Source organism: Eretmochelys imbricata, chromosome 4 (genome assembly GCF_965152235.1).
Source record: "Eretmochelys imbricata isolate rEreImb1 chromosome 4, rEreImb1.hap1, whole genome shotgun sequence".
NCBI classification, from domain to species: domain Eukaryota; kingdom Metazoa; phylum Chordata; order Testudines; family Cheloniidae; genus Eretmochelys; species Eretmochelys imbricata.
Window position 1 is genome coordinate 123,368,652 of NC_135575.1, and position 24,055 is coordinate 123,392,706.

Genomic DNA, 24,055 nt, shown 5'->3' on the forward strand with positions numbered 1-24,055 from the left:
CATGGGCAAGGGAGGAGAAGTCCCTTGTAAACTTTAGTCCAGTGGTTTGGGAACTCACCCAAGATACAGGAGACCTGTGGTCAACTCTCCCCTCTGCTGATGCAGAGCAGGGATTTGTACTTGGGTTCCCCTACTCTCAGCTGAATGCCATGGGGGTGATGGAAATTACATTGGGGTGGAGGGAGAACCTTTTGACATGCAGACATTTTGACTCCCCATAGAAGGGAATGACTTGGGCTGACACCACCACTCGAGAGGTAGCATATGGGTCCGACACTGAGAGCGGGAGTTACTCAGCCGGGAGACTCTGCTCTCTACAGAGGGACACTGGAGGGATCACTACTCCCTTGTGACCCAGCAGCAATATATAGCAGCAGGGCCGCTGGAGTCTGGGTCACCACCTTGAGGCTCAGCCTCAGAGCAGCTCTGCAGCTATTCTCCAGGAGGCATTGTGGTGTCCTCTCCTCTCAGGATGTGAACAGTGCTCCAGAGGTGTGCTGGGAAGCAGTGATTTGTCCCGCTCCTTGGTAGGACCTGACTGAAGTCATTAGAATTCTGAAGGGCACAGTGAGGCATTTAGATGAATAAGTCTTCCTCTTTCTTCCCCTTCCCCTATGGAAAGAACAACAATGGATAACCACGGAAACTAATGGCTGGGAAATTTAGAACAAGCAACAGCGTACCGTCATCCTGTAGAAGCTGTTGGCATGGTAGGTCCTGGAGTTAAATAGTATGGCTAGATATTAAAAAGGGCTGGATCATGCTAAGATTACTGATGACAGTTGTAGTTGTGCCCATTATGGTCCTTTTTCTGCAATCTTTAATTAGGAAAAGCTCCTATCAAATTGAGTTGTGTAAGGACATTACTTGTAATAGCTCATCTTCTTCCAAACACTATCAGCAAGGGCCAGATCCTCAGATGGTACAAACTGGTGTAGCTCCATTGATGTAAATGACTTACACCTGCTGAGGATTGGGCTCAAAATACTGACCACTGCCAGAAGCAGGAGAATTGGCTTGATTGGCCTGTGGGAGATGTACACATGTAACTAAGAGGAAGCTTTAGCCGAAGGTCAGTGCTGATATTGCAGATCCTATTTTCCTCTGAAAAGTATCCTGCTATTCAGTTTCATTTTCTTTTCATTCATTTTAATCCGGGTCCCACTAACACTCACTTGGGCCACCCTTAACAATTCGTTACTTCCTCCATTTTGTACATACATCCAATACTTGTAAATGGTTCTTGCATCTGCCCTTAATCATCATTTGGCCAAGGAAAACATATATACTGACGTTCATATACTACTTCCTGATGAATCAGTCCTTCAAGCCCTTTCACAATTTTTGTTGCTCCTCTACAAATTCCTTTCAATTTGTTGACATTTCTGGTACTGAAATACCTGTGCTTTCAATGTTTTAGTGGCAAGATGGGAATAAGGGAGGGATGCACAGTGGTGCTGATAAGTCTGAACTTTGTTTTCTAGGCTGAACTGCATAACAGGAGCCATTGAGTCCACTGGATAGTGTTACAACCAATATGTTTTTTCTCTTTTCAGGTGCAGGACCTAATGAGCTTCCTGCTAATACTCAGACCAAAATCACTGCATCTAGAGCTCATTGTACACATGATTTCTTTGGAGGGAAGAGCTGCTATATATAGGTTTGGCCTAATGTCTATTGAGGCCAATCAAAAAGCTCTCACTGATTAGGATAGGTAAGCCTACCTTTGTGATTATGGTCCCCTACACCAAACATCACAGCAGTATTCAGTACCAATCCCAAAGGACCGGTCACTTACCTCAGGTCAATTGCACATTAGCTCTGACACCAAAGACAATGCTGGTAGCCAATCTTATAATAAACTATCAAAAGATTTATTAACTAGGAAAAAGAAATGAGAGTTATTTACAAGGTTAAAGCAGGTAAACATATAAACACAAATGAGTTGCAGTTTTAAGTTTCAAAAGGTAATAGAAACTTCTATAATAAGAAAGTTGTGCGTGTCCTTTACTGAGGCTAAGTACTGGGGATCTTTTGCTTATGCTTAGTAATCCTTGCTCTTCAGAGTCCAAGAAGCATAAAAGATACAGTTTCTTCTTGTTATGGCCTTTTATTTCTTCCCCATTATGCTTCAAGTTGCAACTTCAGCTTTTGGGAGGAATTCAGTTGCATGTATCCTCTTCACAGGGGCGGAATGGAAGGGGAAACAATCAACAAAGTCTTTTTGTCCTCTGATGTTCCACAATGCTTTGTCTGGTGTTGATGGGCCTCCTTTTGTTAGACGGGAGATAACGATTCCTGTGGCAAACTAGTATTTCACACTTGTTAATGCTTCTTTCCTGACTGGTGATTTGCAATTATAGAGCAAACACTTAAATATTACCTTATAACATGGGATTTAGATATTATAAGTGAGATTAATGCATGCAGCAACTTACAAGCATTCCATAAAGTCTAAACACTGAGCTCTTTTTTAAATAATTCTAATACTTATTTTAACAGTACTAACACACAGGTGAGCCAGACTGGTTCCAGCTAGGTATTGGCAGTGTTCAGCTGAAAACTAAGGGCCCTGGCATAAGCTGGCACCTGGTTTGCCAGTGTCACAGCGCTATCCCAAGTTAGCCCTGGAGAACATTCTTACACCTTTTGACTATAAAGCTTTCTGAGCTCAGAAAGAGAGTAATTGAACTAAGCCTCAAAATAGGACTTTTAAGTTCTTTTCTGGTAGAGCTTATATTAATTTTTAATATTCCATCTGTGATCAGGAGAACAGAAAGACCTTTGATTCTCAGCACAAATCTTTTCAGCATACTTATTTCCCCTTGTTTAGTTCTGTGGTGCTTAGACATATTCAAATTTTCAGTCACATTTTAAGGGAGCTAGAGATTCGTCACTCATGGACCTCATCTTTCCTAACAAGCCAAACTGGATGTCCACAACTTCCCTTAACAATGTTCATGCAAGCCCACTAGGCATTTAAAAAGCAATGCAGCAACATTAAGGGGACTAGGTAAAAATAAATGCCCTTTGGTGCCTTTGAGAGGCAGCTTGGCTTTGCAGTTGAAATGCTGGACTGGGACTTGGAAGTTCTGGGTTGAATTTCCAGCTCTGCCACAGACTTTTAATGTGACCTTGTGCAAATCACTCTCTCTCTCTCGCTGGACCTCAGTTCCCCATCAGTAAATAATATTGATTTCTTTCTCCCACCCTTCATCTCCCCCGCCCCCATTAAATTGTAAGCTGCCCAGGGCAGGGACTGTTTCATGCTATGGGTACAATGCCTAGCAGAATGGGGCCCTGCCCTGAGTTGCAGCCTCAAAGTATTACTATAATGCACATAATAACACATGTTGCTCAGCTGCTTGAAACCCAGACCAGTAAGGGGTTGTATCACCACCTGCCATGCCTTAAATGGATGCCTATGGATGCCTTACCTATGGATGCCTTAAATACTATGCTACTGTCTCTCATAGCCTGAGTACCAAAGCCAGTGAACACGCATGAAGCTCCATTACCCAGTAACTTTTTGCAGCATGACTCCAACACTCTCCCCAATCCCAAATTTCCCCCAAACTGTCAGTGGTATAGTGTCCCGCCTTCTCCTGCAACACTCACAGAAGTTATTCAGTTTGCTGCACCTTTAAAGAGACAGTAAACTGCATCTCATTAATTTAAGTGGGGTTTGACTAACACCTCTTCTTTCAATCACAGAACTGTGTTGATTTACGTTAAAAGTTGTATTAAAAGTAAAGCAAGTATTAATCAAAAAGGCATTGATTTAAGTGATATCATGCATAAGGAATTAAGATAGAAAGGTTACATATAAACAAGAGTAAAAATACATTTCTAAAACTAAAACTTAATTTCAGCCTAAGAAGATTTCTCATCTAAACTCAGTTCCCAGAGACTTCAGCTCCTTTGTTTGAAAGAGCCAATGTTCTGTAATTTCAAGAGCTCTGGCCTCTTTACTCCCTCAAGTGATGGATGTAAAAATGCCAATTTCTCTCTCCTTATATCCTCCCAAAGACCACTGAACCTTTTCCAAGGGGCAGGAATGCCTACTGGGGCAGTGCAGTCTCCATCCCCCATACAGATTGTTGAGTAGTCATCCTTCCTAATTACTTTCCTGATGGCTTTATTCACCTTGCATATAAATGTGCTTTTCTTTGTCTTTTGTCACACCTTGCCTAATTTACATTGGAGACACATTCAAGAAAGAAGAACCACATTCCTTGGTCTGCAACAACTTGGCTTAGGCACTGCTTGGCAAATATATTTTAAGAACACGTTTCCAGCATATGTCTATCAAGTCCTCTGTGGGGTTACTGTACAGACATCATGCAAGAATATGAATGATCAGTAGGTTATTAGTTTTCCAATATCACCTTTTCGGTATATATTATGACATCAGTGTGCCAACTGGCATTGGGCTGCTCTTAAGGTCACACTGATGTCCTCCCATTTTGTATCTCTGCTGCTTATTTCGTCTCTCTGGGCATAAGGCTTTTGTCATAAATATAAAGGGAAGGGTAACCACCTTTCTGTATAAGGTGCTATAAAATCCCTCCTGGCCAGAGGCAAAACCCTTTCATCTGTAAAGGGTTAAGAAGTGAAGGTAACCTTTCTGGCACCTGACCCAAAATGACCAATGAGGGGACAAGATACTTTCAAATCTGGAGGTGGGGGGGAACAAATGGGTCTGTCTGTCTGTGTGATGCTTTTTCCAGGAACAGATCAAGGCTGCAAGCCTTCCAACTCCTGTTAAGTTAGTAAGTAATCTAGCTAGAAAATGCTTTAGATTTTCTTTTGTTTAATGGCTGGTAAAATAAGCTGTGCTGGAGGGAATGTGCTGTTTTTGTGTCTTTTTGTAACTTAAGGTTTTGCCTAGAGGGATTCTCTATGTTTTGAATTGGATTACCCTGTAAGGTATTTACCATCCTGATTTTACAGAGGTGATTCTTTTACCTTTTTTTAAATTAAAATTCTTCTTTTAAGAACCTGACTGATTTTTCATTGTTCTTAAGATCCAAGAGTTTGGGTCTGTGTTCACCTGTACCAATTGGTGAGGATTTTTATCAACCCTTCCCCAGGAAAAGGGGGTGTAGGGCTTGAGGGGATATTTTGGGGGAAGACGTCTCCAAGTGGGCTCTTTCCCCGTTCTTTGTTTAAAACGCTCGGTGGTGGCAGCATACTGTTCAAGGAGAAGACAAAGTTTGTACCTTGAGGAAGTTTTAACCTAAGCTGGTATGAATAAGCTTAGGGGGTCTTCCATGCAGGTCCCCACATCTGTACCCTAGAGTTCAGAGTGGTGAAGGAACCTTAACAGCTTTATATTTATTAATACCTAATATCTCTTTACTGTCATTTAAAGCCCATCCTGAATCACTTTGCAGCATGGTTCTATCCTCTTGTGTTTGTTCCTTTTCCAGTTTTGGTGTCATCCATAAATTTGATTGCAGCTGAATTTTCATCACAGAGAACTTGCACCCGACAAAGAAAAAGACCTTTTAAGAGACTTCACTTCTTATGCATCAGCCAAAATAAGCAGAAAGTACAAGGGAACTGTGGCTGGCACCCATGGTACTGCATACCAGTAGACTGACATATGCACAGTTGAATCTTTCTAAGATGATAAGACAGTTTTCAGTTTTAATAGCATGCTTCAGCACTATAACAGAATCAGCTCTGTGGACCACCTGGAATGGGTATAAGGACCTTATTTTGAGGGTCATTGATTTTGTTAACCTGTGACCAGCTGGGAAGAGAATGCAAAATAAAATATAATTATCACTGTAGGTGTTTTTATTGAATTTAAATGAGTTGGAGTTCTTTTAAGTGCTTATTTTATTTTATTTTATTTATTTTGGTAAATTTATTTTTTGTTATTACATTTATCCAGAAAGAGTCAAAAGTTTTCTGATCCTAGCATAAACTGTGCCCATCATTATTATTTTATTTTGGTTTCCTTTCTAATATATGAGAAAATTCAGGGGAAGAGAAATAGGGGAAAAAAACAGTAAAATAATTAAATGGTTAAAGCCATATTTTAAACTCACTGCAGAAAATCTAATTTTTAAATTGCTCTGAGAATTTCTGACAGTACACTTATCCTTTTGCCATTAGTGAACTGATTCAAATATGGGCTCAGGTCGATAATGATAAAAATAATTACTAGTTGACAGAGATTCAGAGTCATAATTGAGATGAGTAGATGATTTTGCCCATGATCCATTAGAGGTAAAAATCCTAGGGTGCAATTTAGGAAAAGCATATTCTTCCACCCTCTTTTTCTAATACCGTCCTATTTTAATCCATAAATTAAATTTCAATTTCTTCCTCTGCTACAGATACTCGTATGCATTAACTGCTAAGACTGATACAGTGGCATGGATCATAAAGGAGGATAAACAGAATGTTGAGATAAACGTTGCTCAGGGCCATATTTGCAGAAAAATTCCAACCTTGCTAAATATTGTGAAAATTGTCATAAAAGGCAGAGATGTGTGAGGACGGAGGGGAACTGATCAAAACACCCACTGCCTCTCTCTTGGCAAGTGCAGGATTTTTCTCTAGTCCTTTGGCCGGTCTAAATTCTAATATCTTCTGCTTGTTTTGGTGCTGTAGATTAATCAGATCCAGATTCTTGTGTCCTTAATCATGTTAAATAATAAATTGAAATACTAATTAAATGGGCAAGTCTTTCATGGGTTGTTAGCTGCTTTTAACACAATTTAGCGGCTGGAAGCAGAGAGGGGAGCCAGGGCCACTTGTCTAGCCAGTCCTGCTCAGACCACTTGTAGTCCATAAACCACAATTGAGGAAACACTAATCTAGGCTGCTTTGGCTTTGGCTTTGGCTTTGGCTTTGGCTCCCTTAATGTTCAGAAGTGTGATTTTTTGAGCACAAGTGGCCTATCCAGGTTTTGTAGACAGTCATATAGGGGAAAATATTCTGGGCCTGATTCTTGTAGAATCACAGAAATGTAGGGCTAGAAGGGACCTTGAGAGGCCATCTAATCCAGTCCCAAATGCTGAGGCAGAACCAAGTAAATCTGACAGGTATTTCCTCAACCTGTTCGTAAAATCCTCCAGTCATGGGGATTCCACAACTTCCCTTGGAAGCCTATTCTAGTGCTTAACTACCCTTCTAGTTAGAAAGTGTTTCCTGATACATAACCTAAATCTTCCTTGATGAGATTAAACCCATTACTTCTCGTCCAACCTTCAGTGGACATGGAGAACAATGGAACACAGTTGTCTTTATAACAGACCTTAACATAGTTGAAGACTGATATCAAGTCTTCTTTTCTCAAGACTAAATCTGCCCAGTCTTTTTAACCTTTCCTCATAGGTCAGGTTTTCTAAACCTTTTATCATTTTTGTTGCTCTCCTCTGGACTCTCTCCAGTTGCTCCACATCTTTCATACAGTGTGGCTCCCAGAATGGGACACAGTACTCTAGCTGAGTATTTATACAATGTCTTTCTGGCACTCTAAAGAGGCCTTAAAGTGAGACTAAATTAGAATTAAGGAGACTGCCTTCAGGTAAATACGAATCAAGCCCTTTTGTGGCTGCAGTGTTGTGAAGTGTGGAGCAGCAGAGGAATCCTAATGTGGTTTTCAGTTGGTGTTTAATTATGGTCATAGCGCATTGGCTCTGGTCAGAGGGAAAGGAATGGATTTGGCATAGGTGACATAGGTCAGTAATAAGCATTAGTAACACTGTCTCCTGGCATGTCTGCAATAAACTGCAAGTGGCTCTGCTCAAGTCAGCCTTTGCTGCAAGTTATTCTGCTGCATCCAACCAGAGCCAATCCAATCTTTTTATTTACAATTCTCTTGTCTACTGCTGGGAAATGCGTTGGTAATACAATTAAACTGAAGCCAGAGCCAGGTATCAATGAATTCCCCTGCCTGGAAGGTTTAACAGTAGCCAGAGGGGCGAATGGACACCATTGCTTTGAGTGCAAACACTTTTAGGTCCCAAACCTGCAAACGCTTGTGTGCATGTGTAATCCTTCTGCTGGGTGGAGTCGGCAGCAACATGGCTGGGTTCAATGGCCAGAGGTTCCTCTTAACAATACAAAACAGAACTGGCTGGATCCACCAGCTAATAATGGGGGAAAACTTAACACCACCTCTGGGTGTGTCTAGAAGGCAATATGTCCCCTCGCTCAAGCACTGAGTCTGTGTATAACAAAAGAGAACTTTTATTAGGAGGGAAAGGGAACCTGGCATTAATTTGGGAAAACACCACAACCACTTACCAAAGCATGTGACCATAAGCAAACCCAACCCCAGCCTGTACTGGGCATTGTCCTTTGCCTCAGTCCAACGAATGAATGCTCCTTTAAGACATCACTCCCCTCTCTCTTGCAGCACCCCACTCACAGTTGGTGGTCCTTGGTTAGTGAAGACCCAGAGGTCAGGAAGAGAGCTCATGGGGGTTCACCTCCCTCTCCTGGGATCAAGCCAGGCCTCTGTTGCTGCCTCTGCAACTGGCTCACTGGCTGCTGTCCCTCTGCAACTGCTGACTACTGCTGCCATTGCTTCCCTGCCACTGCTGGCCACTGTCCCTCTGCTGCCACTAGCCACTGCTGCTTGCTCCGCCCACAACAGCACTTTCTGAGGTTCTACCATTTAACCCAGCTCTCAGTGATTTCAGCAAGTTGTGGGGAACCTCACGGCTAGTACAGTCTCTATGCTGTCTTTCACTGTCCCCGAACAAGGCCTAAGGCTCAGCAGTGATGTCATCTCTGGGAATCACCAACCGGAAACATGGACTTTCAACTGAGTCCAATCAGCTCTATCGTTAACTTCTGGAAAGATGCCAATCAAATAGCATCAAGGAGTCCTTGGGCAAAGTCTGTGCTACCAGATAAGAACACCTCTCCCCCTCGCCCCCAACAACTATCCCCTTCACTGGGATTTGGCATCCTTACCCTCTGGTTAGCAAGTGAGGTTCAGTTTAGGGTCACCCCCTAAATCAGGGCTTGCTTCTTTGTCCATATCAGCTATCTTTTGCTTTTCCTACAATCAAAGATCTGCCACTTTTTGTTCATGTTCAAACTATAGCTTGTTTTTCACTAATAGCATTCTCACTGCTTCTGCTTCAGCAGCTGCAACTGGGGCAGGTGAGGGCAGAACCGCTGCTCCCTGGTCATTGTCCATAAGCAAATCTCTCATTACCTGATCTGAGCTATCTCCTTTAAGGGTTATTTTTCGTTCTTTACATAATTATTTAAACTTCTTTGAGTCACAATCCACATATGATTGTGATTCACTCATTGTCAGTCCTCTTCAATCACCAAATCTCTCAATATCAAATTGCGAGTGTCTGATTAGCATGGGGTTCTGACCCAAAGCTTAATTGATTTGGTTCTATGGATCCTGCCAACTACACCAAATGTCACCATGCTTCAGTGGGTCACAGCTGAGGATACCAGATTTGGGACAAACCGCTGAGAAATAGGGCAGACTCACTCCAAACTGGTGGTTATTCTATTATTAGATATACCAAGCCAGAAACAAAAGTAAACTTCTGTCTGACCACACTGGTTAACAAGAAGTCCAAACGTCAGTCTCCTTAGGCTTCCCAGCACTTGTTTCACCACCCAGACACTAGACTTTATGATCGGTGGCTACTTAAAATCAATTTAATCAAACAAAGGGTTCTTCAGATCTCAAAAGATTAGCCATATACTCAGGTCAATATATAACTCAGATCTTAGCCAATAATCATGCTGATGCCAATCCTTTAATATCTAATATCTAAAGGTTTACTTGTAAGAGAAAAGAATAAGGAGAGATTTTGAAACAGTCAAATAAATCACATACATATAATCATTGCAAAGTTCTTGGAGCAAGTTTGTAGCAATGATGTTACAGACTCCTGGCTTGTAAAGTCTCTGATAACTTCTAAAAGATTGGAAGGTCCTCAGTCCATTGGTTGTAATGTTCCTGTTAGTGTAAGTCCATAGTCCAGAAATCAGAGCAGGAAAGAGGGAACTTTTCCATTGATACCTTACATGACATGACATGACATACTTTGTACAAGATTTGTTGCGATTGTATAACAATGGCAATATTAATGACATAACTGGTCATTTTTCAATCATACAGTGTCACATATGGATAATAAAGAATGGCTTATTAGATTAGGATAAATACTGGATGATTGGAGGAGTAAGTGACTAGACTGGTAATGATTCCAGGCCACCCATCTCAGATGATGAGGATGACAATTTCCATTTCTGTTGCACATAGGAGCCCTAGATATGGAGCAGGACCCAACAAGAATGGTAGGGGAATGAAAAAAACAATCCTATAGAAAGATATTGGGACTCGGATGTAAAGACTAGGATTGTTTACCTTAGAAAGGAGACAAATAAGAGGCATCCTGATAAAAGTATATAAAATAATGAATGGCCTAGAGAAGGGACATTGGGAGCTTGTGCTCTCCATGTCTCCCAAAAAAAGAACAAGGTAAAAGGTGGCAAATTAAAAATTGATATAAGGAAATACTTCTACACAATGCATATGTCAGGATTCCCTCCTCACTCTGAACTCTAGGGTACAGATGTGGAGACCCACATAAAATACCCCCTAAGCTTACTTCTACCAGCTTAGGTTAAAACTTCCCCAAGGCACAAATTCTTTGCCCTTGGAGGGTACGCTGCCACCACCAAGTGATTTAACAAAGAATCAGGGAAAGGACCACTTGGAGTTCCTATTCCTCCCAAATATCCCCCCAAGCCCTTATACCCCCTTTCTTGGGGAGGCTTGAGAATAATATCCTAACCAATTGGTTACAAAGTGATCACAGACCCAAACCCCTGGGTCTTAGGACTATAGAGAAATCAGTCAGGTTCTTAAAAGAAGGATTTTATTTAAAAAAAAAGGTAAAAATCACCTCTGTAAAATCAGGATGGAAAATAACTTTACAGGGTAACAGAAGATTCAAAAATACAGCAGAACTTCCCCTAGGCTTAGTTTCAAAGTTACAAAAAACAGGAATAAACCTCCCTCCAGCAAAGGATAAATTCACAAGCAAAACAAAAGATAATCTAACATGCCTTGCCTGCCTTTTACTTACAATTTTTGTAATATGAAAGACTTTTAGGATGGTTTATAGGAGAAGGAGTTTTTTGATCTGATGCTTCTCTGCTTCCCAAGAGAACACACACAACAAAGCCTTCTCCCACCCCCACCCAAGATTTGAAAGTATCTTCTTTCCCCATTGGTCCTTTTGGTCAGGTGCCAACCAGTTTATTTGAGCTTCTTAACCCCTTACAGGTAAGGAGGAATTCTAGGTTACCCTTAGCTGTATGGTTATGACTGCATAGACTGGGGAACTCATTGCCACAGGTGGTTGTTGAGGCCAAGAATTTAGCAAGATTCACAGAGGGACTGGTCATTTGTAAGGTAACAAGAATAGTCCAAGTTATACTGGTTAGTGCTATGAAAAATTTGGAAGGGATATTAAATCTCATGCACCAGGGTTTAAGACAGTCTCTCAGTATTATGGATTAAGATGAGATCTCCATGGGAGCCGATTATCCCATTTCTGCCTATTGTGGGTTTCTTGCATCTTCCTCTGAAGCATCCAGCACTGGCCACTGTTTGAGACAGGATATGGACTAGATGGACCTTTGGTCTGATCCAGTGTGATCATTCTTGTGTACCTCTGACTAATGTGCGGGAATGAATGGGGTATATCAGAGTGAGTCAAGGCAGTGAGTGAAAGGTGAGGTGGTATAGTGTGGGGCTGGAGAGTGTGTGAGAAACTTATGGGAAGTGTGCTTTTGTGACGTGGGGAGTATGTATGTTTGTGTGTGATAGTTGAGGTGCGAGCATGCATCCACACATAAGAAAATCCAGAATGTGTATGTGCGTGTGTAATGAATGAGAGTGACACAGGTGGTGTGAGAGACACAGAGAGATAGAGAGTCCATTCAGAGCTGTGCAGTAGGTGAGGGGTGCCTGGACTTGAGGAAGGGAGACACCTGTATTTATGGTGGAGGTGGGGGGCGGAGAGGATAACAGAGTTTTGCTTGGGCCAATTTGTTTTCTTGCCAACTTTTCAATGCTGAGGAAATAGCAATACAACTGTAGAAGCTTCCTGCAAACTGACAAAATCCAACAGACATTAATATAACTGTTCCTGGGAGTATCTTTAATCGACTCTCTCAGTCTTAAATGTACATTCCTACAATCCAGTCTCTTTGGGGAAAAGTGGGTATTTATTGTATTTAATTATTTACTTATTTAGAGATTTTTAGAGTTTAATTCTGACATCTGAATCCCCTCCTTATACCTTAGGACTCACCCACACTGTGGGGAGTGCAATGCTTGGGTTATACTGTTTTCTACTTACCTGTACCTTCAAGGGCAGACCAGACCAGAGGGGTACATGTGTAGTATAGTGCTTAGTATGATGGCAACATGGTCTCAGTTGCGGTCTCTAAGTGCTGCTGTAATACAGAATGCTGGCTCTCTAACTTTCTGAGTGTCAGATCCTCACAAGGCAAAGACAGTCAAACCAGGTACAGCATTTCTCTTAAGACACTGGGGCCCAGATCCTCAGCTGGTGTAAACTGGGAGAGCTCTGTTGAAGTCAGCTGAGGAGTTGGCCCTTTATTGTCTTCTGTTTGATACTGCTAAATAGGATCTCATTCACTGCACATGACAGCTTGTCTGTTGGGACAGGCAAATGAATTGTATACAACATACAATACAATTCTAAATGCATAAAATCTTTTTCAGAAAGAAAGCCGATCTAATGTTATGGCTCCCCAGAATACTTCCTTCAGAGAAATAATTGATAGCTGTGGTTATTTCTAAAATAATCTGAATAAGTATTCCCAGAATGACAGGCAATCGTTACTTTATTTTATTAGTATTTGACATTAGGGTCAAGTTGTTATAAAAACAAATAGCTGAGCTAATGCAGCTGTTGAAAGCTGGATACTGTGGTTTACAGAATGATTTGGCAGAACCTAATAAACTGAGCTTCTGTTTGCTGATCTACTTAGCTGCCGAAAATGTAAATTACAGGATCTGTGGTATGTAAATAAGTGTAGAGAACCTGAAAAATTGTATAGTGGAAAGGAAAAAGGAATCCAGGGAAGAAATGTCGTCCAGGCATAGGAATGGGAGACAATGGGAAGGACATCAGAGGGCACTGTAGGAAAAAGCAGTGGGACATGGGAAAGCTTTTAGGAGCCAAACATTTAGGGATCAGTTCTGCAACCCTTCCTCACCCTTGAATAGCATAGAAATGAACCCTTCTAATCATGTGATCAAGTGCCACTCGAGGTGAATAAGGTTGTAGATTTTGCCCTTTTAACTGATGGAAATTAAGAGATTTCATGGAAAAAATCAATAGTTCTAGAGATAATTTGGGCCAAATTCAACCATCAAATAAAATCTGAGCAACCCCATCAGTTTCAAGGAGGTTACCACCAATGGGACTAGAGAGGAGCTCTTTTTGTTAATACACACACACAGATATGATCAGAAAAGAGCCATACAAATGGAATGCGTCTCCCTAGAATTTTTTTTTAATAAATTGCTTATGACCTTTGTTGTAATTATCACACATGTCTATGGTGCACTTCACCATAGCATCTTGGAACCCAGCATGGATCTTGCATTCTTCAGATCTAGAAGGAAGTAGTGGAGCAGCATGGAGGCAGGAGGTGCTCATGCAAATGTCTCCTGCCTCTGCGCATCTGGGGAGCAAAAGAGGTTCCTATTCTGCTGATCCCCAGAAGCCACATGGTTGCCTCACCCATTCCAAATTCCAAGAGGAATCAAATGCTTCTGCAGATGCTATTGATATTTTCCTGTCCTGTGGGCTTCTCTGTGGGAGGGGGTAGTTACCCTTTGATTACATTACCGTACAGTGCAATATTTTACTTACAATTATATTTGATTGTCATCAGTGTGAGTCAGTCTACTATGATTAGAGGGTTTGATTCTCTGTTAGGCCAGGATCCACTCAGCACTGCAGAGCTATTCTAAACTCTGCAGGCAGGTTATTGTCCCCAACGGACCATATGCTAGAGCAATAGCTGGTATGCAGCACGCTCTGGCCACACCCCTCCCATGCCCCTGTTGTGATCATTTCTATGATCAAAATTCAAGATTCAAAAGTGTTAATGTAACCCTGTCACTATACAACACTAAACAGTTAAACATGACTCAGGGTTTCAAGTACAGAGACCTTGTCCTGCTTAGTGCCATGGCAAACACATAATTAAACATCATTTAAACCTTTTATTAAAGATACAAAAAAGAAGGAAAACAGTTAAAGTACTCGAAATATGAAGTATTAAGTAAAGACTTTTGTTTTAACAATACAATTTTGTTTCCCTTTCCCTTTAGCTGTAAAGAGTTTCTATAAGGAAAACACGATTGTTTGGGGGGGAAAAGAGGAAAAGTAAGCTGAGATGGACTGGAGCTGTTGTTATTGCTGTTGTTGAAGTCCAGCCCACTTTTAATAAGACAAAACAAGACAAACACACACAACAGGAAAAAAAGAGAAGAATAACGAAGAGAGAAACACAAGATTCCATCTCCAGTGCTGACTCTCACTTTCAACCTCACTGCTGGAAAAACATTGACATAGCATATGGTCTTAGCCACTTTGAAACCTGGAGAAGTCATACTTGCGTAAGGCTGTTTAGGGCATTGCTTTTAATTGCCTTATTTGTCACAGGCTCACAGCAGTGTAGCAAAATATACAGACCTGGCTGGCTAAGACAGGCTCTTATTAGACAGAAGGCAAAAGGAGAGGGAAAGAAGAGGGAAGAAATAAAGTGGGGAAGGAAAAGGCCATATACAGGGGTGTGTGACAGCCACATGGCATTTGGGATTTAGCAGAAACCAATGGAGATGATGAGGTTGTCTGGGTCCTTTTCTCTGGCCCAGTCCGGTCAGGATCAGGTCAACAAAGGCCCAGTGATGCCAAGGTGGATCTCTGGGACCCAGAAGATGGTGGGAATAGCAGCCATTATGGTAATGCTTGCTCCTTCCCAGACCATCTGTCTCCACCAACCAGCCAGTTAATTTGGTTCGCCTCCTCTGAAGTTTTTTTTAGGATCTCAAAAGGGAGTGATGGTTGGAATAGCCCATGGTCTCATTTTGCTGAGCAAATAGGTTTAATTTCTGACACACCAATTTTTGTCCATTGATTTAAGAACATAAGAATGGCCATACTGGGTCAGACCAATGGTCCATCTAGCTCAGTATCCTGTCTGCCAACCGTGGCCAATGCCAGGTGCCCCAGAGGGAATGAACAGAACAGGTAATCGTCAAGTGATCCATCCTCTGTCACCCATTCCCAGCTTCTGGCAAGCAGAGGCTAGGGACACTCAGAGCATAGGGTCGAGTCCCACGCCTCTTGTTTACCAGACATGACCTTAGTACAGTCCTTAAGTTATATCACAAGACTTTTTGTTTGGATTAACACAACCTTTTGCCTCCCTTTTCCCATCAACTTTTTTTTATAGATGACTGGAACATTTTATAAACTTTTCTCCACTTTCCGACAGTTGAGCTCACATTTGGGGTAGCCCTACGAGGCCCCAGTTATTACAAAACCCCTCCCTCCCCCACCGTCTCCTACACTGGGCAAGGAGAGGGGAAGAAGCTTTACATCACCAGAGATCTCCCATACACCTGGGGAATTCTCACCTGGCTAGATATGGCCTCTTCAAGGCTCTTGCATCACCAGCGTGGCACAGAGGGTCCAGAGCAGGAGAGAGAATCTGCCCCATAATGTTTATCCATTAACCTCTCTGCAGTCATAGGACAAAAAGAGGGGGTGAATGGGTTACAGATTGCTGTAATAAGCCATAAATCCAGTATCTCTGTTCATTCTATGATTTTTAGTGTCTAGCAAAGTTATGAATTGAAGTGCCTAGGCTCATCTTTTGAAAGTGTTGTGCAGGTTCCCTTTGAGGATGAGGACTGATAGGTCAGATATCACTTCATCTACCTTTTCTCTCTAATATCCTGGCTCCAATGCAACTACAGCTACACGTCATCTCAGTCACTGTAGAGACATTTAGGAAGTTACAGTCCTTGCCCCATAGACGTTACAAGCTGAAAGAAAAAAAGGGAGGGAATAGGATGCCACATGTGAACAACATGATCAGGGTGCTCACAAAATCATTAGTCCAATGTTGTTTTAGTTTCTTTTATTTTAAGTTTGGATGTACGTTCTAACTGCAACTACCTACCCATAATTAATTAGTCAGTCATATAACTGACTGTAACTATCCATATCATATAACTGACTGTAACTAACCATTTTTATACTGCCTCAAATCATAGAATCATAGAATATCAGGGTTGGAAGGGACCTCAGGAGGTCATCTAGTCCAACCCCCTGCTCAAAGCAGGACCAATCCCCAACTAAATGTCCAAGGGTTCACTCAGAAAGATGCAGTTGAATGTATCATTTAATTTTGAGCAGATGATTAGATTGTCTTCCTTTTATTACAGCATCGGGGAAGTTATTTTAGAACAGTGCTCTCAATCTTTCCAGGCTACTGGACCCCCTTTCAGGAGGCTGATTTGTCTTGCGTACCCCCACTTAAAATCCACTTGCTTACAAAGTCAGACATAAAAATGCAAAAGTGTCACAGCACGCTCTAACTGAAAAATTGCTTACTTTCTCATTTTTACTATATAATTATAAAATAAATCAATTGGAATATAAATATTGTACTTATATTTCAGTGTATAATATAGAGAGCAGTATAAACAAGTCATTGTATGAAATTTTAGTTTGTACTGACTTTGCTAGTGCTTTTTATGTAGCCTGTTGTAAAACTAGGCAAATATCTAAATGAGTTGATGTACCCACTGGAAGACCTCTGTGTACCCCTAGGGGTATGCATACTCCTGGTTGAGAACCACTGTTTTAGAAGTTATACATTATTAGCTTCTAAGGCCAGAAGGGACCATTATGATCAGCTAGGCTGATCTCCTGCAGAAAACAGGCCATAGAACTGTTTTGATAATTGGGCTGACAAATTAACCCTAACTGTAAGATCAACTGTAAAAAGTATGTAAAAGTTCATAAAATGTCACAATAACATAGAATAATAAATGTTAATGGGAAAAGGTATGTAAAGCAGACAGAAAAAGTGAATTAGTCTAAACAAAAAGGCCTGCTGATATAACTAAAGGACTGTGTTAAAATCATGCTTGGTAAAAACAGAAGATGTGGAACTGGAAATTAATGAACCAAAATTGGTGTGTTGAATATTAGACCTAAATGGTGGGCTAAATAACCAGGGAATGGGCTATTCCACCCACCAATCTCCTGGTGGGTCCTTAAGGAAAGAGACTTTGAGAACAATTGGAAGAACAGACAAAGGCTACCGGAAGGAGCTTCACCATCATGAATGCCACCCCCACCTGCTCCTGGGACTCTGGAATTTCTTTTTCCTAAGCCTGAGGGATATCCTGACCAGACTGGGCCAGAGAGAGGGCCCCAGACAACATCGCCACCCCTACTGGCTCTGGCTAAATCCTAAACACACCTGGGATGAAATAGGGTCGTACTTTAAAAACAGCAGCAACAACAACTCCAGCCCATCTCAACTCATTTCTTCTCTTTTACCCAAAAGGACAGTTATTACCATCTGTAAAACCATCTCTGAGACCAGATTGTTCCTGCTAAAACTCTCTCCAGCTAAGGGAAAGGGAACAGGAAATGTTGTTAAAATGAAAGCCTTACTGAACACTTTATATTTCAAACGCTTTCATTGTTTTTCTTTCTTTTTTGCATCTTTGATAAAAGGTTAAAAGGATTTTTAACGGTGTATTTGCCATGGAATTAAACACGAGGTCTCTGTATACCAGACCCAGGACCTTGTTTAACACTGTTTAACGTTGAACAGTGACTTTGTTATGTTAACCCTTTAGCCCATATAGCCTATCTAACTTAACTGAACAGACCTTCATCCAATACTTTCTCCATCAAACCCATAACTTACATTTGAGCTATTGGCTGTTATAAATTGGAAGTGGTCCATTCCACTTTAATGACATTACACTACTTTTCACTAGCTGAGAATATGGCCCTATGTATTTTTCTAATGTAAACTTTTTAAGATGGGAACATAGGGACATAGGCCAGGAAGGGCCTTCCTGGGTCATTGAGTCCAGTCCCTTGCTATCATAGGCAACCCCATCATATAATCCTGTTCATAAATTTATCAAATTCCACTCCTCCACTCCTGCTATGGGAAGGCTGTGCCATAACCTCACTCCACTGATGGTTAGAAACCTTCTTCTAGTTCCCAGCTTATGTTTATTCATGGTCAGTGTAAATACATAAGGTATATTTTAGCTTCTGGAAAAAATAGACATGAAATATTCCTATTAAACATCCATTGACCTTTTAAAAAAATGTAAAGTGGCCTATATATTAAGCAAAACAGTATCTGCATGAGGGATGTGAGTAGAGGGAAGTAGGTCACTATTTTATAGCTTTGCATGCTAGCGGCATTGAAGAAATGGCATGGAGAAAGTGAATAAGAAAGTGTTTTTTACCCCTTTGTATAACACAAGAACCAGGGGTCACTCAATGAAATTAATAAGGATCGGGTTTAAAACAAATATAAAGAAGCACTTCTTCAGACAACACACAGTCAACATGTGGAACTCATTGTCAGGGGATGTTGTGAAGGCCAAAATTATAGGTGGGCTCAAAAAAGAATTAGATAAATTCATTGAGGATAGGTCTATCAAAGCCTATTAGGCAAGGTAGCCACAGACACAACTGTCTGCTCTGGGTGTCCCTAAACTTCTGATTTCCAGCACCTAGGACTAAGTCACAGGGGATGGATCACTTTATAATTGCCCTGTTCTGTTCATTGTCTCTGAAGCATCTGGCACTAGCTGCTGTTGGAAGACAGGATACTGGTAGGGTGACCATGGGTCCTATTTTGGCCAGGACAGTCCTTTTTCAAAGCCCTGTCCTGGCCGTCTCAACAGCTTTGGCAAAGCCGGGCATTTGTCCCATTTGCTCTTGCTAACTGATCATCAACTGGCAAGAGCAAACAGCACAAATGCCCAGTTTTGCCAAAAAAGCACCCCAGCAGGGTGCAGAGGAACTTGAGTGGAAGGCGGGGGGCGATACCAGCCCCACGTGTGTGTGTGGGAGGGGGCATCTCAGGCCAGCCCTGCATGGGGGCAGGGGTGCTCAGGCCAGGGACTGATGCCAGCCCTGTGCAGGGGTGATGCAGGGTTCAGGCTAGTTCCGCACTGGGGCGAAGGGGGCCCTTGGGCTAGCCCCAGGTGGTGTCCTCTTTTCCTTTTGGGGAAATATGGTCACCCTAGATATTGGGCTAGATGGACCATTGGTCTGATCCACTTTGGCCGTTCTTATAGGTAACCACATCAAGGCTCTGCATTGTTTAATGTGCATTCTGCTTTAAATGTGTCATGAGTCTAGCACGTGAAGTATCATTTGTGGGGAGATAGTTACAGGACAGGAGCCGACTGTGTTTCCTCTCTGTTTTAACTGGTGCCTTCCCAGGCAGTTACAGTCAGTCAGTTTCAGCAAGTTCTAATGTCACACACACGTGAAGGAAGTTCTCAGTTCCCTGGGGGTCTCGGCTGTACAAAGAGCGAACACGCGGCAGGGGCCAGGGACTCCAGGAGCAGGCGGCTGGATTCTTGTGGGGACCCCCCTGAAGCTTTAAACAAAATCCAACGCCAGCCTACCAGGGGAGAGGGGCTTCTCCTGCCTTCGGTCTTAAAACCCTTCGCTTTCAAAACACTAAGGCCAACTGTAATATGAGTCCTGGACCGTATATCCTGTAAGAGGTGGGCATCCACTTGCATTGCACTAATTTCCATTGCAGCTTGGCGAGAGAGGGGGAGCGCGCGGCGCGGAGGCTCAAAGTGGAGAAACTCCTCCAGCAGCCAGTGCCACATCACTATTCTGACCGCACACAGAGGCGCTCCAGCATGCTTCTGAGGCTCCTGCTGTTTCTTGGTGCCCTGGTGAGGGTCACTGAGCCTGCCCCACGCTGTGAACCAGGCCAGGAAACCTTAGGTAAGGCTAAAAACTAACAAGCGCCCCTTCATTCCTTTCCCCCAGCTCTGCTTCTGGAGGAAAACAGAAAGGGAGCAAACTTCAGGCTGAGGGAGGGAGAAATGAACAATATTCTCGGCCCCCCCTCCAGATGTGGGGATCGGATTGCTCTTCGGAAGGACACACAAACTTGCAATGCTAGTAACGTGTTTATGGTCTAAGCATGAATGAGAAGGAAGCCAGCTGTGTTGCTTTGTGGTAGAGGAACAAATCTCTGATGGTGGTGGATGTAAAATGTTTCCCCATCAGCATTTTGTAGAGCATGTGTGGCTGTGTCTCTTTGTTGAAGTACTTACAAAGTTACAGTCTATGGGACTAGGCTGACCAGATAGCAAATGTGAAAAATTGGGATCCCTTTTTTTTTCAGGAGAGGGGTACAGTTGCTTATATAAGATAAAGCTCCCAATATTGGGATAGTCCTGATAATATCAGGACGTCTGGCCACCCTACACAGGATCCTCTAACTCCTGCTTTGGGGAACACAGAAGATTCTCCCTCTTTCTGGCCTTTCTTTCTCAGAAAATGAGCCTCAGATTGCTGAAGATGAACTTTCGACCTGGTGTGTGTTTTTGTGCTTATGAAAATCTTCTTCTCACATTTACTTTTTGGTTACTTATTAAGTCCAAAGGAACTTTTATTTAGTCCAAATGAATTTCTTTAGGAGCTTAGTGTGCTGGATAGCTGTAGATTTTAGCATGTTATAACCCATACAAAGTTTGGATAGATTGATTTGATAGACACTTTTACACACGCTGGAATAAAGGCTAGATTTATATAGGAGCACTTGGTTAAAATGAATTGAAATCTTTTATATCAGTAACTAAAGTTACACTTAAAACTAACCATTGCTGAAAAACTTTAGTAGCCTTTAAAAAAATGTATACAGCATTTTTTGTTTTGTTTTTTTTAAATTAGCTTAATTCTGATTTTATGTACATGGGCATAAATACAGGGTAATTCTAGTGGAACCAAGAGTTACACCAAAGAAAAGCCAAAGGTAAGGGAGAGGAAATTATGTCCAGTAGATTCCAATTTAAAATGGTTTATAAAAGACATTATATTTTGTTTTATAACTGGGAATTTGTCAGGGGAGGAAGGAAGTTAACCTGAAATTGACCTAAATGTTACCCACAGAAGTTCAGCTATAATTTCAGTTTTTAAATATAACCCATAGACTCTATTTTGAGGCTGAAATGGCAGACTACAATTCTTGGGCAATGGTGCATACAATCTGTCAGTGCAGCTTTCACAAACCTCAACGTGAGGTCTACCATAGACTGAAGGGGTTTATTTTTGTATCATGTTGCTCAAAGATAAGTACCACAGAATATTCAGAGCTAGTTATGGGAAGAGACTATATAGGCTACAGTACACAGTTTCTTTAATTGGAGCATAATCAGATCCTACAAAGTCACTTGGAGTTTTGCCATTGACTTCACCATGGGCAAGCACAATACATAAAGATAAAATTCAACTGGCAGCACAGGCTTGCAAAATGCCTTCACTGCAACAGAACTGCCACCTTTCTGAGTAGAAAGGAAAGGTAGTTGTAGTCAGGCTCACAGATAGTGCACACCCTGCATGTGGAGATCTAGGCTATACACCAGCCCTGAGTAGGGCAATGCAGATGGGTGTTAGAAACAGAAAAGGAACTGGCCAGTGGGTCCAAAGTAAGATGGTTTCAGTTCCCCATGGAAGGGAGTGTGAGGGAGTTGCATCTGCCACTGGCAAAGGAGAGGAGCATTATCCTGGAATTCCAGAGATCTGGGTTCCATTCCTGGCTCTGCCCCTGGTCTTATGTGTGACTTTGGGCAAGTCACTTTGCCTCCATTTCCGCATCTGTAAATTGGGGATAATGATACAGATCTATATAAGAGTATTATTATTATAATCCGGACCAAGAACAAGACAAGGAGTTGAGAGGATGGGATTTCATTCTGGCACACAGCCTGTTTCCCAGAGGGTCATGGATAATGCCCTAATGCCAGTGAAATGGTATATTTCACTGGGAACTGGAATACATCACTTTGTCATTAGTGTCAGGAAAAATAAAAATGAAACAGAGGCAGTCTGCAATCACATGGCTGAAAATACTAAAAGTGGACGATTTCCTCTTAGATTGGGCCAGCTCTGCTATTGAGACACTGTAAGCAATAAAGCTTTAGGGAGCAACTTAATGAAGATAATAGGTTTACTAAGAATGGGGTACTCAAAAGTTCTCAGCATTGTCCTAATTCTGCTCCCAATGAAGTAAATGGGAGCTTTAACGGCTCCTTCCATGGGAACAGAGTTAGGGCAATGCTGAACACTTCTGAAAATCCCATCCTAAATGTTTATTTATGAGTGCAGGTGAGCTGTGAGGGGCATACATTTTGCAATTTGCCTATAGCAAATCACTTTGCTCATCCAAATACCTAGGGCTAGTGCTGAGAATATATACAATATTTAGGTGGATAGGAAGGAGTCTTTGTGTATGTCTATTTGAAGAAAGGTTTCAGAGTAACAGCCGTGTTAGTCTATATTCGCAAAAAGAAAGGGAGTACTTGTGGCACCTTAGAGACTAACCAATTTATCTGAGCATGAGCTTTCGTGAGCTACAGCTCTCTTCATCGGACAGAGCTGTAGCTCACGAAAGCTTATGCTCAGATAAATTGGTTAGTCTCTAAGGTGCCACAAGTACTCCTTTTCTATTTGAAGAAAATGTAACTGCTATCTTCGCAGCTGTCTCTAGTGCCACCTAGTGGTTAAAGGGCAGAATTGTGTTAGATATTGTTACCACAATTTGTGATATAAAATACCTAAAGTTGTTAGGCCCCTAAGCAGGAGATTTCCAAAGGTATAAAGGACATTTAGGCATCCAGATACCACTAACTTTCAATGAAAACCTCCCCCACAAATCCATATTCAGGTATCTCCCTATTAACAATATGCCAGACACATCCTACAGATAACCTTGTCCAGCTGGGCTAAGCATAGCATGATTGCCTGTGCCCGTCACACTCCAGAAAGCTTATAGTTAAATAATAAACTTGGACAGCCATGGCCAATTTGACTTTGCCCCTGAGATCAAAAACACTCTCACCCACACCCGATGACCCTTTGCAGGCCAGAGAAGGCCGGTAAAACCAAATGTTTTTGGAATAATATTTTATCTCTATAAAAATGTTTTCAAAACATGTATTTCTCTATGGACCTAATCAAAAGCCCATGAAAATCATTGCCTTCCATAGGCTTTGGAAAAGGCCCTATCTCTGTGTGTGACTGAATGTACTATAGTACACGTGAATAGTGATTTATCTGCCTTAGATATTTCTAAAACTACTTTTCCCTTGATGTCTATATCTACACACACACACACTCAGATGAAATCATGCCAAAACAAACGCTAATGCAAAACTAACACTAAAGTTATGAACTTAGACATACCTAAGTTAATGGGCCAAATTCTGGTCTTGGTTACACATGTTCAAATTTGGAGGTTTTTCATTGATTCATTTGAGTTATGCTGGATTTATACCACTATAACTAGGAGGAGAATTTGGCCCAATAGTTCCCCATCAGTATTAACCCAGCCACAGTAGACATCCCATATAATGTATGGTATAGATTCAATAATATAAATAGTAATATATTCTGGTTTATATTTCACAAGAAAGTAGGACTAGAAACTACGAACTATATGGGGAAGTTCCCTTATGGTGAAATCTTAATTTCTGAACAGATCCTTTTCTGATGAAATTTTTCAAGCATGACTTCAGCCCGGTGACAACGTTTTCCTCTGAATGTTTATACAACGTTGGGTCATGCATTTTTGAATTATGCATTGTGACCCGGTACAAGGGCACTTGTTAGCCCAGATCCTATAGGTTTTGGGCAGCAGCCAGTTAACCCTGACCTATTAGAGGAAGCATATGAAATATAAAGGGCTGCCT

General features: G+C 41.7%; 1 protein-coding gene across 1 annotated transcript in view; it reads left to right on the forward strand.

Annotated features, from left to right (window-relative positions):
* Positions 1-19,966: 19,966 nt before the first annotated feature.
* CPZ (carboxypeptidase Z) overlaps positions 19,967-24,055 on the forward strand; it is a 56,885-nt gene continuing 52,796 nt past the window's right edge. Inside the window, exon 1 of the mRNA XM_077814662.1 lies at positions 19,967-20,084. Within this exon, the coding sequence (XP_077670788.1) occupies positions 19,997-20,084 (88 nt within the window). The 5' untranslated portion in view covers positions 19,967-19,996. The remainder of the gene's footprint in view (positions 20,085-24,055) is intronic.